The 17880-nt window shown below is 46.9% G+C and overlaps 1 protein-coding gene across 1 annotated transcript in view; it reads right to left on the reverse strand.

Moving 5' to 3' along the window:
* Window positions 1–11167: 11167 nt before the first annotated feature.
* Window positions 11168–17880, reverse strand: part of CRYGN (crystallin, gamma N) — a 9202-nt gene continuing 2489 nt past the window's right edge. Inside the window, exons 4-5 of the mRNA XM_009574647.1 lie at window positions 16971–17116; window positions 11168–11303 (exon numbers count right to left, since the gene is read on the reverse strand). Of these exons, the coding sequence (XP_009572942.1) occupies window positions 11168–11303; window positions 16971–17116 (282 nt within the window). The remainder of the gene's footprint in view (window positions 11304–16970; window positions 17117–17880) is intronic.

Below are 17880 nucleotides of genomic sequence, written 5' to 3' on the forward strand. Positions count from 1 at the left end.
GGGAATGTTCATGATCTCTTACAGCTCATTGCTGCTAAGAGAGTTATATGAACAACTGATAAAAAAACCCAAAACTGACTGAAACAGAAGAATCTTCTGCAGCCTTGACTGAGCTTTGTACCAGGTTTTCAGGAACAGACTGCCCCTGCTCCTGACACAGGTACTGCAGGAATTGCAAAGCTGTTCCAGGAGGTCTGAGAAGGGCAGGGAAGAGCTTAGACAAGTGTTGCTGTTGGTGGGAGCAAATAGCACCATCCCAGGAGATGTCAAAGCTTCTGCTCTCTTGTGTCTCTGCCAGAGCTTGTTTAGAGCCAATGCTGTTCATCGTTTCTCTCTACCAAATACCCCAGTGATACTTGGTAAAGAGGACAGGGTAAGCATTCAGCCTACCACTAGGATTACTAGCACCTCTGAAGTTTGAGCTGCTCCAGTGCAGCATCCCAGGTTGGATTCATAGAGAAAATATTCACATGATGCACCTATTCTTTTCTTTTTTTGGCACTTCTTTGTGCTATTTGTAAGGTGCATTTTTCTTGGACCTCACAAGAAATGTGGCTCTGTCTTCTCAAATACTCTCACCCTTAGAACTGGATTTTACTTCTATCTGATCTAAAGTAGGTTTGCTCAGGCAAACTGTGTGCTGCAACAACCTCCACCTCTAGCCACCAGAAATAATGTGTTCCATGATTTGCATGAGTTTGGGCTCACCAGGTGGCACGGTCTGTGTCTCTTACTTGTTGCAGTTGGGCTGGAACATGCTGCAGCAGCCTCATCAGGGCCACAGTGCCATTGCCAAGCAAAATCGTAGTGAAATTGGTGTCGCAATGAAAGTGTAAAAGTATTGATGGTGACTGATGTTCTGTTGGGGAGGCACAAAATGGCAGCTGTAGAGAGGCACAAGGAAGCCTGATGCCATGCGCTGATACCAGCATGACAGATAAGGTAACGGGATGTCAGTCTGCTTTCACTTCCCGAGCATACCCCACGGTTTGTTTGGTGAATAAATCTTTCCTCATCTCTGTTCTCCTTTTTCCCTCCCCCACAGAGTTTGCACTAGTGTTCATCCCATTCTTGTTTTAGGAAGGACTGGAGTCCTTTTCTGTCAAGAGGAGAGAGTGCAATTTAGCTGGTCTGTAACCGTCTGTTTCCATTCATTCCTGAGGTTTTCCAGCTGCCCACGAAAACAATGCACTGATACACTCTGTGCGGACTTGAACCACGTCCAGAGCAAAGGGTTAGGTGGGGCCGGGAGATTCGGGGAGTGTTCTTTGTGTGGAAAACGGAGCGGATACCGGCACAACACAGTCAGAAAGACAATGGCGGAGGAGTAGTCTGCTGATTCCCCAGCCCACACATGGTCCACACGCCAGACTTCGGGGTCAAGCATCCAGCTCCTCGCTGGGCAAATGTCAGGAGTACCAAACTTAAGCATCTAAGTGCTGGGAGGAAAAACAAACTGAATTCCAAGGGGGGCTGATGCTGCACTTTCATGGATGTAAAGTAGACAGATTTCATCAGAAAGCGTGCAATATTTAGTTAATTTTTTTGTTACACTCTCTCCCTTCTTTTTTCTTCCTTCTTTTTCATGGAGAGGCATAAAGTGAGTAGTAAAAAATGCTAACAGCACAACTTCTTGATTTATACTGCCAGCAGATCTCAGGCAGAACTCCCTGTTGAGTTTAAGGGAACAGCCTGATTAAAAATTGATGCCACAATATGGTCTGTCTTAGCAACAACACTTGCAAGTGAAATTCATCTAGGATATAAACTGTGACATTTAAAAAGCTTGTTGGGTGAAACTTCACCAAAAAAAAAAAAAATTGGTGTGCGCACCACTGGGGAATAAAGGCAATTGCCGTGCCACTTTATGGAATATCGTGTGTGAATCACTGAAGCTATTAAGTCTTCTGCTGCCTTTTTCCCGGCCTCAAGAGGTTAACTTCTTCCCGTTCACTGGGGTGGGAAATAAGAACCGCGTGCGTGTGCCACAGAGCTGTCTGGTCTGGGTACACGGGTGATCTGGATTTCGTGTTGTTTGCCTGAGAGACCCACTGGAGAGAATAATGAGGGGGTTTAAAAGAAGAATATTCTTTCTGCCAGAAGTGGTCTTTTAACCAGGCCTTTGCTTATTTGTTGGGGGAGATTACTCACAGGGTCACCTGGCAAAAATGCCTGGAAGTTATGAAAGAAAGGGCCTCCTGCCAACTATTTAAGAGAAAGAGGGAGAGAAATGGAGAAGAAACAGTAGAAAGAGCAGTGAGTTGGCTGCAGGGAAAGGGACGGTTTGTGATTCAGAGGAGAAGCCAAGAACAAAGGCTGTAAAGGGAGGGAGAGGACCCTGGGCTCCTTAGAAGGCTCGGTGCTATATTCTGGTGGCATTCAAGCATAAATTGAAAGCTGAGGCAAAGAAAAAAGGCACAGGCACTTACACATGCCTTGTGGAGCCCTCACAGCAGAGGTGGAGCTCTAGGAAAGCGTGAGCATAAAGCACTGGCGTGACCTGGGGCTCAGCACTGCTTCTGGAGGTGGAGGGCAGCCGGTCTTCCCCATCCCACTTCCAAAGAGGGGCAAAGAGAGCCTGTGCTACGCAGCCAAGACCAGGAGGCTTAGCCGAGTCACTCACTGATTGTTAGTTGTTCACTGCACCCAAAGAGGTGCTTTGAGACTGATGAAAGGGAGGGTGCTTCTCAGATACCCCCATAAATCTCAGCCTGGGCTGTTGTCACGACAGCAGGCACCTTTTGGGGCCAAGGCAGGACGGGCTCCCAAAGAATTTGGCCTTGAGCATGCCAACAAGGAAAGCTGTCGCAAGGCAGCAGCGATGCACCCACTGAGATCCAGGGACAATATACAGACCCAGCACAGTTCCCTGCAGCTTACACCGCTTTGACAGAACATCTGCTCGCCCGGAATAAAATCCCTCCCTCTTCTAAGCAGATACAGTTCCCCCTGAAATAGCAATAGGAGCTGCTGCATCTGCTCACACCATGGCCAGGCTGCAGCCCCAGGAGGATGAGGCCTTAGCTAAATCAGGCTGAGCTGCCTGCTTTATCTTACACTCTCCTGTGAATAACTTTTCTTACTACACCTCTTTACACAAGCGCCAAACCCCAAGCAGGCAGGAAAGCCGTCCAAAATTCAGAAGAATTATGACAGAGGCTCAAACATCACGAGGTTTTGGAAAGGTTATTCATTTAGTAAGAAAGTAAATGTGCAAATCAAACTCTCTGGCAGCATTTGTGTGATGATAATCATGCTGATTAAGTGTTCAAGCTTCAGGATGTGCTGGGAACGGCACTAGGACCTAGAAAATAACCACCCCATGCTTTTGGAAGGCAGCTGCAGGCTCTTCCTGTTCTGCTCTGTAAGTGATCCATCTCCTCTCGCAGATCTGTTCATTTTGGATGCAATTGCTCAAAATATGCATTACTTATGGTCATACAGATAAATACAAAGGGGACTAGCAGTTGTGCTGTTAACCCTTCAGATCCCCGTTAGGCCTAGCCATGCAATGAGGAAGCAAAAGATTCAGAGCCCAGTTTTACCTACAACTGACTTTGATAAAGCCAAATCAGTTACATCAGCTAAGTGTATTAACCTGAGGAAATACACTTTTCCTCTCTCCTCTCTAAATTTGGCTGTGGTCCCCATTACCATTTGCTAATGACAAAGGTGCTTGTTCTCCTGATTTCTGTGTTGGTGAAGGAAAGGAGAAGCTGATTAAACCAATGGCCTCGATTCACTTCCAGCCTTAAACTTGATATACCATTTTCATCTAATCAGTGCTCTGCAAGCGTGTTAGTGAACGTCTGATGTTTAAGGCATGGAGATGAATTCCCAGTGAGTTACAATGGCACAAAAGTGGCAGGAGGAAAGAATCAGGACAGAGGAGGTGCTATTTACCTCGGTCGGCTGCTTTGGACTTTTCTCCCCTCCTCCTCAAGCATGAATTTCACAACTAAACCACTGAAATGATAAAAACAATAGCTACTTTGCAGAGGTGCTACTGAAATATGCAGTCTTGGAGCTTTTGAACAGGAACAGAAATGCGAAGAATGACTTTTAACCATATAGGAACATATACACGCTGTGGGCCAGCTATTTGGCTGCAGTAAATTGGTGCAGTCGGGCTAAACAAACTTGATTGAACTACCTGGCTTGCTTGATGAGCCAGTTCTGCACCAGGCTCCTAAGCCAGCCAGTGTCCCTCTGGGACAGGCTGCAGTAGCCAACACACAGCTCTGGGCCTGCCCTAATTCACGCTAATTGGCACTGACTGCCTTCGATGCTGGGTAATCACACTTTGCAGCTGGGAAATCAGAGCTTGCCTGTCATTGCTGCATGCAGCAGAAGTCAAGAACAGCAAAGGACTGAGACTGACATCTCCTGACACAGTTTTGGGTCTTTTCCATACAAGCTAAAGTGCTTTGCTGCTTCTTTCAAGAGGCTATTTGGACCCAAATGAAAAAATTACTGGTTTGAATGTTTTTATTATTGTTGTTATTACTATTATTCTTACTATTGTCATTCTGTCCTGCTAGGGAGGTGCTGGGAAAGGAACACCTTCTGCAAGAAATCAGCGCACGCTTTGAGAACTTGGTAACCTATGGCCTCCCCTGGAGCTTCCATCCTCTTGACAGCAAGTTTGTGCTAAAGAGTCAAATGCCAATTTAAAAGAATAAGAAAAAGGAAAAAAAAAACCCAAACCCGAAGAACTGGAACAAGGGAAACGCTGTCTGGTACTTCTTTCCAGCCAAAGAACTCTTTAACAGCAAACTATTAGACAAATCCCAGGCCTGGGGGCTTGTTACAGAGGTTTTGGATTCCTACCAGAATTTTTTTTTTTGTGTGTGTCTCCAAACCTGTATAGTCTGAATGCAGCTGAAAAGAAGAATCATTCAGTGTAATCAGAAGTTTTCCCAGTATCATGGAAGTCCCTATTTCTGGTGGGATGTGTGATCCTTAATTGTCAAGGGAACTGACTGTTAAATATCATTTATTAATAAATTGTAAGAAGAGAAGTCTGAAACCTTTGTAATGCAGATTGTCAGGTCAGTAGTTAGACCTGAACTGAAATGATAAATTCCAGAAGTCAGAATGGTGTTTGCCTGCTTTTTTTCCTCTCTCTCTTTTTAAAAGGTAGTTGACAAATGAATCTGGCCCCAATCCCCAGTGAAAGAAGAAGCTCTATTATTTTCAGAAAAATAATTTCAAAGGGCAAGTCAATAATAGCAGGATACACACAAAATAAAACCTTTGGAATCCTGTTATTATTATTATTATTATTGTAGGTTCAGATGACTCAAATGTTATTATTTTCTTCTTGCGTTACCAGCCAAGAAAACCAATGATAACCACATAAAGCTCTGCAAATCTCAGCAGTTTTGATTCCCACTTACATTACTGGAGCAGCTGTTGCACTCACATAGTTCAGCAAGGCCCACACTGTGCTTTGTCTTCTTGAAAACTTTAGCTTGATTTAAGAGCAGGATTCTTGTACAGCCTACCCTGCAGAACTAAACTAAGCTTATAGTATTAGGCATGTTACGTGTCAGAAGGGGCTCGTTATGTGCTAGTACCTTATGGCTTATATAGCACATAACACTGGTTCATGTACAGGTAAGAGACTTGTTTTGGTGGTGGGCACCTTCAGTAAAGTATGCAAGGAAGAGGTCCGTTGCATGGACACTCTTTTGCTATTGCTTTCTCTAAGCTGTTGGTTTCCAAAAGCTCAAAAAATGCAAGGGGAAAGTCAGCTGAAACCACAGAGTCTTGCCCATCTATGAGTCAGGATCATTCACCCACCTTCCCACCACCATGATCATGGGGCAGCAACATCAAAGCTTAAAAGCACCTCTCCCAAAACATGAATAAACCTGTGCTGACCGTGAGCAGGTTGTCTTGCCTGGTGTGGTGTCTTGCGGGGAAGGAGTTGCACTGCTCTCTTACCCCATCACAGATGATGAGCAACGCTGGTGACCACCAAGAACTACTCACATGAGAATACAGCTATCTTACTTTATATCAGGCTAAACAAACCGAGTGGGGGCATACCAAAACTGCTGCAATGAGCTAAACAAAATTTTTAAAAACGCTTTTTTCCCATGGAATAGCAAGGACTGATCCTTCACCATTCCCAGATGTCGGAGTATTCTAGCACATGAAACCATTCTGCTTGAGAGGAAGCATTCAGTGCATTTTGGACTGTGTGAGTGCAGGTGTGAATGCCTACGCAAAGTGCGGATTTACCGCAGTCCACAAGAGACCGTCATATTTAAAGAAGGAATTTGCATTAACAATTTCAATATGATTTCATGTTTGCTTCAAGCACAATTTGACTGAATACACTGGTACATTCCCCCATATGTTAACATGCTTAAACAGGGACAGCTTGACTTGATTACAAAATGACTTATGCCGAACCACATAAAGATGGTCACCTGTCCATGGAAAACGTGGTGCACCCGTTTGCTTTTTCTTCAGTGTTTCTGTTGCTCCGTGGAAAATTAATACACATTTTGCTTCTGTCCTTTTCTGCTTTCTTCCATGCATGTTTGGGTTCCTTCATAGCCAACAGTAAATATGGGAACAGCTCAAATTGTGTGAGATGTTATTGCACCTCCTCTGCTGATTGAATGGTCACTCTTGGAACAAGAGGACACCAGCCTACATGAGTCTCAACTATTGGAGGTTGATTTAACTGAATTTAACCTCTCCAATAAACCAGATGATTTAAAATTAAAAACCAAAACAAACCACCATTTACAATGCTGAAGACGCTGACCACATCAGGCAGATATAATCTGATTCAAGGACTTGTTAGCTATATCAGATTTACTCCTGGACAAGAGTTTGAGCCCATGAATAGTAAAAATTTCAAAGCCAAACCTGTTTTCACTCAAGTTAATTTTCCCTTGACTTCAGTACAACAGGGAAAAGAAAGCTAAAAATGAACCAAGCGAAGCATGGGAGCCAGGATATCTGTCAACGCTTCCAGAGTACAAAGATGTGTCCCCTCTACATTTTCACCCTGTCATTGCTCAGGCTTTAACAGTGACCATGGCTCTTCTCCTGGTGCCAGGGGTCAGGGATGTCCTTTGAAGCTGTTTGTTTCTTTTCTGCAATCAAAGAGGTCACTGTTGAGCAAGCCTTTCTACTTAAAGAACTAATAAAACAGCTCTAGAAGACACCAAGGAGTGAATTCATTTTCACCAGGTCCAGAGAGGTGTCTCTGGAGGAGGAGAGAAGAAAGCACAGGGTGGCCTCAATAGCAGGATAAAGCCTCTTGAAGTCCCCGGGGAAGGGAGGTGGCTCTGCAGCCCATTCGCCTGAGTCAGCAGTTAGTAGAGATTCAAGCATGCCAACAGTGGATCAGCAGGCAATTTCCTCCTCACCTTCACTATATATACGTGTACTGGGAAGTATAGCAATGCAAAAGTACTGCTGTTGCTCAGATATCTTCCAAGGATTCATTTGAAAGAGATATTCCAGCAAATTCCCACATTATCCAGCTACAGAGAAAGGACATTTGTGTATGCAGGCATTCTGGCAGGAGCTATTTGCTTTGGGGCCAGATGTAATTCAAAGTTATTCTGAATATTACACTGCAGCAGCCTGGCCAAGCCCAGTAATGCTGATGATTAGGGCTTTCCTGGTTTTCCAGATGGAGCTGATTTCATTTAGTTCTCTCTCTTGTAATTAATAACTTGTCCCTTTTGCTCATTTTTGAATCCCTGTTTTATCTCTAGCATTTTGTAGAATAGTTTCCAATTTATTTAATCCATTGCTTGCCTCCTCGGTGCATGCAGCAGAACTCATTCAGCCATACAGTTTAATGACATACAGCTCAAATCTCTGCTGCACAATCTCACATCCACTTCACATCAAGCTGGCATTTTTGTCATTTATATTTTATATGCTATAAACTCACAAATCATACCATTTCATACTAGAGCAATGTCAATAATTCTAAAAAAAAAAAAAAAACCTAACCACTAGCAAACATATGGGATCTGTACGTTCTGTCCTTTAAACAAGTGCAGATTTAGCAAGGAGGGGGAGGGAAAAGGAAGAGAAGGAGAGCCACATCCCCCCGCTGCCAACGCAATGCATGTTCCTGCAGCATCAGTGTTTGGATTAGGCCCATGGCCACCCTACTTAGGTTTGAAATCAAGAAAAAATAGATGGAATTCGATTCCCCGCTGCCCGTTTTTAGCGATATTGGACTTCTGCATACAGAGGATTTTTTAAAATAGTGATCACATGAGACTAGCTCTTTGCATTGAGAATGAGTTCATAAATGGGATATCAGATGTTAATAAATGATGAGTATTTAGTCTGTAGGCATATTATGGACATGCGGAAAATGTGCTATAGGTGGCTAAACGCTAGCTAGTTACAAACAAGACTCCACACAACAGCACGAATTAACCAGACTGCCTTTTTTGTGCTTTTAACTCCTAGCGCGCAGCAGGTTTCAGTCCAGGATTGGAGCTCCTAAGTACTTCCACAATTTAAATAACAAATATTAATCTACTAGAACGTATAAACAAATGATGAGTTTGAGGCGTATAGATGAAGTGGGCTTGCACACAGTAGCTGTATGTTGGAGTCAGCCTGTACATCTGTGTGTACGTGCACAGTCCCACGTATCCCATTAAGGACAGGGAGGGGTGTCAGTGCCCTCTAAGGGCTGGTCTGCACGGAGGGAGGTTGAACCACTGAACACTGGAAGCCATACAGTAGAATATCTGCGATATGGAAGGTCGGACCCCAACATTAGTGGGACAGTCACCTCCCCTGGCTGTGTGCACCAAGTGTGGAGAAACCCAGGTGTGTGGATTTCTGGGCTTACGCTGTTGTCCTCAGGGGAATGTGGGTGGATGGTTGTTCTTTATTTTCTTTTCTTTCGTCCTCCAACTACTTAGAGCATCTGAGATTCCAGTTAGTGTATATTTTAAAGCCTTTGTTTCTTTATCCTTCATGCTGCACCGTGACATTGAACGTGCTTCAAGTGAATGAAAAGCCTCCTTTAAAGCCGGTCACAATTCAATGCCTGTCTTTCTGTGGGATCACAACTGGGTTTTTTAACAGATTAATGGCCAGAAGGTCACAACAGAGAGCAGTGCATATGACTGAATATTATCTTTTAATAGAGTGCATTGAGCTCAGGAGCTGATTAGAGCTTCATGAAGCAAGAGCAACTCTAATCCTGGAAGGACTCCTAAAATCTTTTGTAAGTTGCATTTAATTAAAAGAAAATGAAATACGCAAGAGTTGATGCAGGAGTTGTACATTTGTGCATCCCACTCAATGAATGAATCATTTCCCTGCCTTCTTCTCTGACACAGAAATACCTTGCAATCCATTAAAGATGCTTAAACATTTTCATGGCTTCAATGGACCGCATGTCACCACAAGCCACCCAGGACATGGCCACTGAAGTCCAGAGCTGATCCGGTGTAACTGTAGTGCTTCTGCAATGATTTGAGTAGAGGATGACATCCAGACCGAAGGCTGTCCGCAAGAGGACATAATTGCCTGTATCGCTGCTAAGGCAAACATCACCCAAACTGTTGTTAAATTCACAAAGTGGAATTTTTTTTGTGTTTCCATACCCCCTGTAACACATGTATAGCATATGTGCGTCTGGGGCAAATCTCAATCGACGCAACTCTACCAACGGTACCACTCCATCTCACATGTGGATGGAACAGCACGTGTCCTTCTCACACAGGCCCAGGCCCAGTTGTTCCCAGTTGCCCCAGTCCTGTCACTGGTAGAAAGCGACAGGCAGCCAAGAAGCTCTAACTGGAAAGATGAACTACGAGGCAGATGAGTGTGAATTGATCAAATGACAGCCGGATCCAGTGTCAGAGCGGGATGCAGTATGGGACCAACCAGCCCCCTGCCCCAGCACGGAGCACGGACCCCTTGCTCCTCCCGATCGCTCTGCGAAGGGCAGGACCCCATTGCAGACCCACAAAGCAGAGCAGCCCTGAAGGCACACACCCCCATGCTCCAGCGTGCTGGGGACCTGTCAGCCTTGCTCACGTCCCTTCAAAGGGCTGGGGACAGTGGTTAGGTCAGCAGCCTTCCCACCGGATTAACACAGAGCTTTGCAGCTCTGCCGGCACCATGCCCGTGCCTGTCAGGATCCATCAGACAGCCAAGCCTGAACAGCTAATAGAATAACGGAGTGAAAAGAGTAAAATTACCCCTTTCTGAGGTAGCCAGAAACACTCTTAGCTAATACTGAACACAGCTTATGATTTTACAAAAGGAGGCTACCTGGCTTTTGGGCACTGAATGCAAAGGGGAGCGCCCAGGCTGTAGTGGATGGTCCATAGCTGAACGGGCAGAGCTGTTCCCATACCGACTGCCAAGCATCACATGGGGTTTGGGGGCACCGAAACAACTGGGATGGACTGGGACTGAAAGGGGCAGAAGGATGGGAAGAGGGTTGTGCAGAAAGTGACAGTGCTGTGGCTGGTTTTCTTTGCTGCCGCCCCCTCAAAATGTCATTGTCAGTGGAAGGGCTTATGAATCAGGGAGAGAAGATTGCTCAGGTTTTGTGCTTTCAGGGAATATTTTTTAATATATTTTTTAATGTGTGCTGATCTAAGGTCAAAGTAACTCAGGATGAATGATTTCTAGCACCATCGTATCAGGACCAGCACGCCGCGCTCAGACAGACCCCGCGAGTCGGTCAGATCTTGACATGATCCTCACGTGTGTCCTCACATGGCACAAGCAGACCTTCCGACGGCTGTGTGCCTGCACTCACAACGCACGTGTGCAACAACATGACCCCCTCCAGGCATCAGGAGTCAGCTGGGTCCATCACGTGGTGGCCCTGGACGGGGCAGAGTGAACACGTGTCAGACCACAACTGCACCGGGGAGCATGTTCCCAGATCTGCTTGTCACCACCGGTTCTAGCCCATCACCCCCATGTTCTCCTTATAAATCACTGCAGAATAAAAAAGCAATTTCATAGCACATAAATCAAGCTTGGAAAGGTTGCAAGTCTTGAACTCATGCAAGTGATGGAAAAAAGTACTTAGAGCCAAAAGCTGGTGTTTAACAATTTATTCCACAAGTCAGTGAGTGGGGAGGAGGGTGATGCCGGGTCTCAGCAGGCCATCGCTGGTAGGATGAAAGCTCAGCTAGAAGTAGTTGACAACTCTTCTGATGGACTGGACGCTTGCGTTGCGCGCCTGCCACTCATTGAAGCTGCTGAACTCGCCCCGCTCCACCACGTACATACGGCCTTGGTAGTTGGGCTCCTCGTACAGCACCCACCTGAGCAGAAAGGGAGGGTTACTTGGGTCCCAACAATGTGGTCATGCAAGGTGGCCTTGTGCCCACATTCAGTGGCTGCATTTAGACACTGCAGTACTGCAAACTACCGGGGCCCGATGGTCCCTCTGCAGTCCCGGTCCCATCCTGTGCACAGAAATGCCCCCGGTGGAGTTAACTGCTGGTGCTTCCCCCCATTTCCAGCATAGCCTGGCAATTATCCACCACAAGACTGGACCTTGCCTTTAGAAGAAGTTGTTTTGGGTTACACCAGCGATGAAGGCTAGGACCAGGGGCTCCCCGCTTCACATTGCTGTAGGAGTGGATCTCTCTGAGCTTCACCATGTGCAACAGAAACAATTCAATAACATTTGATAGTGCTCAAGATGGACATGAGTCCCCTCATGTGCCCCTGGATAAACCCATTTTGGACTGTAAGGAGAAATGTGCAATGCTTGAAGTATGTTTTACCTCTTTGAACTGACTCATTAGCTATGATGGGAACCATATTTAATAATTTCTCTCTTTGCTAGTAATTCTCAATGGCCTCTCTTTGATGCTTTCCAACAGAGAGCAGGAGTTGGCTCGGTTATCTTCACTTTATCTCTACGTCCAGAGTTAACTACAACTTTCCCTTGGAATACAGTCAAATAAATACAACACTCAACAACCCTGGTGACTTTGGCATGCCTGACTTCTTCACCTAGCCTGGCTACGTCTTTCTCCGTTGGCATGTCTCTTGGCGTGTCTTTCTCCATTTGAAGGTCTTCAAGTCAGGAGCAATTCTGATGGTCAAGAGCGACAAATTTTGCTGCTCTTCTCTCCCTTCATCCCTTTAGTACACACTGTGCCATGATCTTAATGTGGCCACAAATGTCACCTCTTTCCTCTATTTAAATTTCCCATGCTTTTTAACCAAGTTTTGCCATTGCTCTGATAGTTTTACAATCAGGTTTCCACCCCATCATTGCTGAACTGCTCATATCTGCCTCATTCTTTTCTTCCCAACTTTTTAAAGGATTTTATAAGGATCTCTGCTGCTTGTCCCATCTATTGACTCAGCAATGACAGCAGAGCACAAATGCAATCTTCCAAATCGTTTGGTTTCTGTGGTCTGTCTCTTGCCAGGAATTCAGCTGTGACATCTGGGTTGGGACCTACTGTATGTGGGATTTCCAGGGAGAAACTCCTTTAAGTACTGGATGGGTGAAAGGCTGCTGGGCCTCCAGGGTCAGACAACAGCTGGTGAACTCAGATCAGTCTGACCCAGAGCAAAAAGCCGGAGTCTAGGAAAAAAGTTGTTTATAAAACCAGCCACCCACGGGCATTATTTAAAAAAAAAAACAGCAAAAGGTTAGAGTATTTAGTTAAGCCACCTTACAGATTCCTTGACATATTTGGATTTATTTTGTGTTTCTGAGAGGACACCAGGTGGGACTGTGGTGGGTTCCTTCTCCCATCTGCCTGGGCACCGATACGACCAGCACGTTGAGCACATGCCTGCCTGGTGCCCCTCTCCACCCTCCTGCCCGCACTTGCACAACCCTTTTCTGCAGCATCGCTGCAATGTGCTCAGCCAAGACATTTGGATCCCGAGCGTTTCCTGCAAACAAACAAGTTCATTCTTTGGCACTTTTTGCAGCCAGTTTATATCCAAACTGGAATTACAAAGTCATCCTCAGACTTTTCCTTTAAAGCTCACTTTGCAGGGCGTGGAGAAGGCTGCCCGCTGCTCATGTGAGTGTAATGGCAGGTTGCCCCAAAGCCATGTCCCCCCCACCACATATCCTGATGTGCACTGTCGGAGAGCATGCTCAGCTCTTCAGTTTAATTAAGAGCAATTTATAAAATTATTCTCCTCTAGATACACCCCAGCCTCGTTCATAAGGCACGCGTGGCTTGCTTCCTTTTCTGCCCCATCCCTTCAGCTTATATGTACCTTTCCATATTTTTGGGCCTCTTTCTCCACTATCCCTCCCTCAAGCACTCCTGAAAAGAGCTCCAGATCCTATTATTTTCTGCACCTTCCAATCACTCCCTTCGGCTGAGAATACCTAACGTCATTGAAAATACTGCATGATGGTAGGACAGGGATGTTCACAGGGCGTTGCTGGCCCACGAGGACTCGGTGGTTCTTCCAGCTCTGCTCTGCTCTAGGGTATCTTTCAACAACTGGTGGACCCTGGGGAATAGTGCAGGGGGTAGAGCAGCCTCTCATAGTCACTTTTTCCTGGTGTTTCTCGCCAGACCCACAGTTGATGTGTCTGCTCAGTCACGTGGAGGGAACGGGACAGGCCTTGGGGTAGATGGAAGCAGACTGCCTGACCTGGTGGGGTGGTAAGAACCCACCAGCTTGTTCCTCTGCTTAGGGGAAGGCTGCAAAAAAGAGGAATAAAAGGAATAGCAGAAAGATGGGAGTGAAGTGTATTGGCAGTGCAAGGTGATGAGTGAAGACTTGTATGACTTACTTAGCTGTTCCTTTATTGCCTAAAATTTACGTTCTCCGAGACCGTCAGCGAGAGAGGAAATCAAGTCAGTCAGGAGCCCAGAACAAAAAAAAAAAAAAAGACGATCCTGTCCTCAAGCCCAGCATGGGAGAGCTGATCCAGGCACATAGCACGCAGCCCTCAAACATCTCGGAGCTGTGTTTCATTAGCACATAAACCCAGAGGACACGGGAATAAAACTTGCATGGAACCAGCGCAAGACCTGTAAGCCAAAACTGGCTGCTCGCGCTGAAAAAACTAGCAGGGGAGCACTGCAGCTTCAGCCTGAACCACGCGGGATGCTTTCAGTAGAGCTCGAGGTCAGTCATTCTCCACGTAGGACTCGAGCAGTGCCACAAGCAGCTATCGCCTCTGCCGAGAAATAGGTAACGTTTATCGAGCAGCAACATTTGGGTACCTGTTCTGGTTGATATTTCACAGCCTGACTGCAGAACATCTACCAAACATCATAAACACTTCAGCAGAATAAATGGTTGGTCTGGTTCCTTCAAGTTACGTCACTGTAGCTTAGAAAAGCCATTTTTGGGGTATTCTCTCCCGGACTGTAAAACAAATTCAGCTTTTTAAAGTTCTTATTTCTAAGCAATCCTCTGTGGAGTGGCTGAGGCACAAAGGAGGACAAGAAGCACATGTCTTTATCTAAAACCAGATGGTCCCATATGTGATACCGGAGCTGGCTCTGCCCCTGGGACGGGCAAAGCCACTTGCCACACAAACCGCAACAGCTTCCAAGGAGGCGTTAACATCTCAAAATTGCTCCAAAATAGCAATCTCATCTCCAGCATGGTTTTAACAGCTTTATCACCAGCCTTTCTGGCTGTGTGGGGTAGCAGTTACCAGCCCCAAAAGGGCAGCGGGGAAGGTGCTGGACACCCTCAGCCCCACGACGCACCGTGCCAAAGGCAGACGTTTCTCTCCATTCCCGTGTTTCCAGCTGATCCATCATCACTTCCCGCAGGCACGGCCACCCCCACATGTGCAGGCAGCAGCTTTTTAACAGCACGTGACACCATCCACGAATTTTGAAGGGGAAGCAAATATTTCTGTATCCAACGGATGTCGCATTGGATTGTCGCATGGGAATTAAGGGGGAAAATCGCAGAGCGAGACTTCGGCGGGCAGGGAGCTCAGGAGGAGCCTGCTTTACGCCTGCTTTCAGCATGCACAGGGTAGACCAGACCTGCTTTCAGGCTGGGGATGTGCTGGAGACAGCCTGTGGCTGAAAATCCCCTCATCTCCGGTGACCCCATCTCCTCCGCTCTCCAAATGGTTGAGGATGGGTCCTGGAAGGACTTTGCCAGGCTGAGCCCAGCAGCAGCTACACCTGCAGCACCTCTGGGGTCACCTGGGCTTATATGGTCCATCCAAAGGAGAAAAGCGGTGCCGTAGGGTCCCTTTCTCCTCCCTGGTCTCGTCTCTCTGCTGCGGTATCTCCTCCTTCCCTCCCTCCTCCTGCAGCCCGGGGCCAGCAAGTCCCTCTGCACCCTCCTGCCTTTTAACGGCCTTTACAGACCCTTCCACGTGCTTACGATAACCATCTTCCCGGGGTCTGAACGTAATGCTACAAAACTCAGCGAGTTTCCTCACCACGCTCCTCTCGGTATTTTATTTTTTTCTATTTTTTTTATCGCTACTCGAAGCCTTTGAGAAGTCATGTAATGTTAACATAAACAGTCTAGGCTCCCATGCGAGGGAAAGCAAGCTTTGTGCCCCTTAGATATTTTGTAGGGGAGGGGGAAAATCAATCTGAAAAATGTAAGTGCTTGAAAGTTTCTGGGCAGCTTCCCAATTTCTCAAGCTCCAGGCTCTGCTACAGGGACACGTGTGGTAAATAATTGGCCCTAAAGCTCTTGCCAGAGCACTCACGGCCTCTCTCTTGGCTTTATAGTGTTGGTACTCAAATGCCTTTTGCTTCAAATGCTCAGCACTAACGGTGTCCCCGGTGGGCTCCAGCCACTTCTTCCCATCGGGAGCTGGTAGCTCTGCTCCTTAGTTTTAATGAACTGCCACTGCCTGATCATAAGCCTGGTTTTTTGGAAGAGGAGAAGTCTCGGCTGAATCAGAAAGAGTCCTGCAGGACACTCGCTGTCAGGATGTCACGAGCTTGGATGGCAACAACCTTTTTCCTATTCTGGGAAAATAATTGCTCTTGGACAGAAAGGGTCCAACATCCCACGCTGGGTGCAGATGAGATGCGCAATATCCAGTCCAGGCAGGCGGAGAAGAGCATTTCTGCGCTCCCTCCTCTGCAGGGGCTCCCCTCTGCCCCGTGCCTTGCTCCAGCCACCCTCTGCCTGGCTCTGGGAGGATTTTATGGCATTCCCCTGCTCCCAGAACACTGGCAGGGAAAATGCAATTGTCGGACAATTGAGGAAAGGGGAGACAGCCAGATAACAATCCGTCTCACAAGAGAAAAAAAAACATGAAAAGGACCAACACGTCGCGAAAATGTAAATTGCCACCCAAAAGCAAGAAAAAGGCAAAGCTGCTGTCCTGCCGAGGCATTCAGGAGCATCTGCGGCGGCAGGAGGATGGGGCTGAGCATCAGTAACGCATCTGCAAAGCAGGTCCACGAGGCACCGAGGGTGACCAAAAACCCCCATCACCAAAACTGCATCACCACCACAGTTGCCCCTGTCTTTCAGAAGCAGGATTTAATTTTCAGGTGAGACGCCGCTGCTTCATTTTTGCTGTCCAAGGAGGAGGTTTCTGGCGTTGCAGCAAGCCTCGGTGAAGCCCCTTGCAAAGCAAAAGCCCTGAGCTGCATCAGCCGGAGCCCCAAAAGCCTCTGCGTGGATTTTAAAGAGGTGTTTGGAAACATGCACAGAAATGCATAAAAAAAGAAAGAAGGAAAAAAAAAAAACCTGGTTTTAGGCTTCTTGTTTCATACACCTTAAAAAGGTGTCTCAGAGCTCTTGTAGCTTGTGCTTAGCTGCCACCCTCCAAAAATCATGCCCCTTTGAAGCAGCTCTCAATGGGCAGGCACCAAAATTCACTGTTAAACCATAGGTTTAACTCACATTTTTGGGCTTTCTCCAAGTCCCCCCAGCATCGACAGGCTTTTCCATGGTGGGGGGAGTCTCTGCAGCTGCCTCGCTCCCCTGCGGTGCTGGGGCAGGGAGCACCGCCGCGGCTGCGTGCCGGGACACGTGCAGTTACTTACGCGCCGTCGCCGTACACTTTGAGGGCGTTGATGCAGGACTTGTCCCAGCCTTGTCCCTGCAGGAAGGAGCAATCTTCTGTCAGCTCCAGGCTGGGACCACTAAAATGGCTCCCCTCAAATATTTCGATCCTGTAATGCTCGCCGTGCTGGGGACAAAGGGATTTGAGTCAACCAAAAACAAAAAAAAGCACCAAATTATTTCCCCGGCTTTTATAAGACAAAGAGGAAGATGGAAGGGTGCTTCGGAAGGGGAACGTGAAAAGCCGTCCAACCCCACCAGTGTCAGCACGGACAGAGCACGCACAAACTCGTGCCACCTCCCAGCGCACCGTGCCAAGCAGAAAAGCTGCCAGAAAACCCTCGTCTCTGCCCCCGGCTGCACCTTCCTACAGCTGCAAACACATCGCTGGTGGGATGCGTTTGTGCTCAGGCACACGGAGCCCCTCGCCCATCTGCAGATCCCCCCCCGGCCCACAAACCCTCCATCCCAAATACAGCGTCAGCTACAGCCCCGACTCTCCATGCACTCACGCAGCAAAGAAAGATCTATATCCAGAGTGTACAAAGATGTTAGACTATTCCCCTAAACTAATTTGTATTGCCTCCAGTTCCACGTGTAGCTGCTGTTCCTGACGGGAGATGTTGTGCCTTTCTTTAAGGAAAATTAAAAAAGGGAAAAGAAAAGGAAACTTTCCAGCATCGTCATCGCTGCGTGAGCCCTTGAGGATGACAGAACATAAATTCTTCCGGGGAGATTTCTGCAGCCTGCAGCATAGGTATGTGGGACAGAGCGAGCTGAAAGGATATTTTTAAGCTAAATTCAAAGAATACCTAAATGCATTTTTCAAATAAACAATGTCAATGCAGAAGAAGGCCGGGCTGCGATGCCAAACCCCACAGCAGGCGGCTG

The sequence above is a fragment of the Fulmarus glacialis genome, unplaced genomic scaffold (assembly GCF_000690835.1).
Source record: "Fulmarus glacialis isolate BGI_N327 unplaced genomic scaffold, ASM69083v1 scaffold7513, whole genome shotgun sequence".
Taxonomy (NCBI): domain Eukaryota; kingdom Metazoa; phylum Chordata; class Aves; order Procellariiformes; family Procellariidae; genus Fulmarus; species Fulmarus glacialis.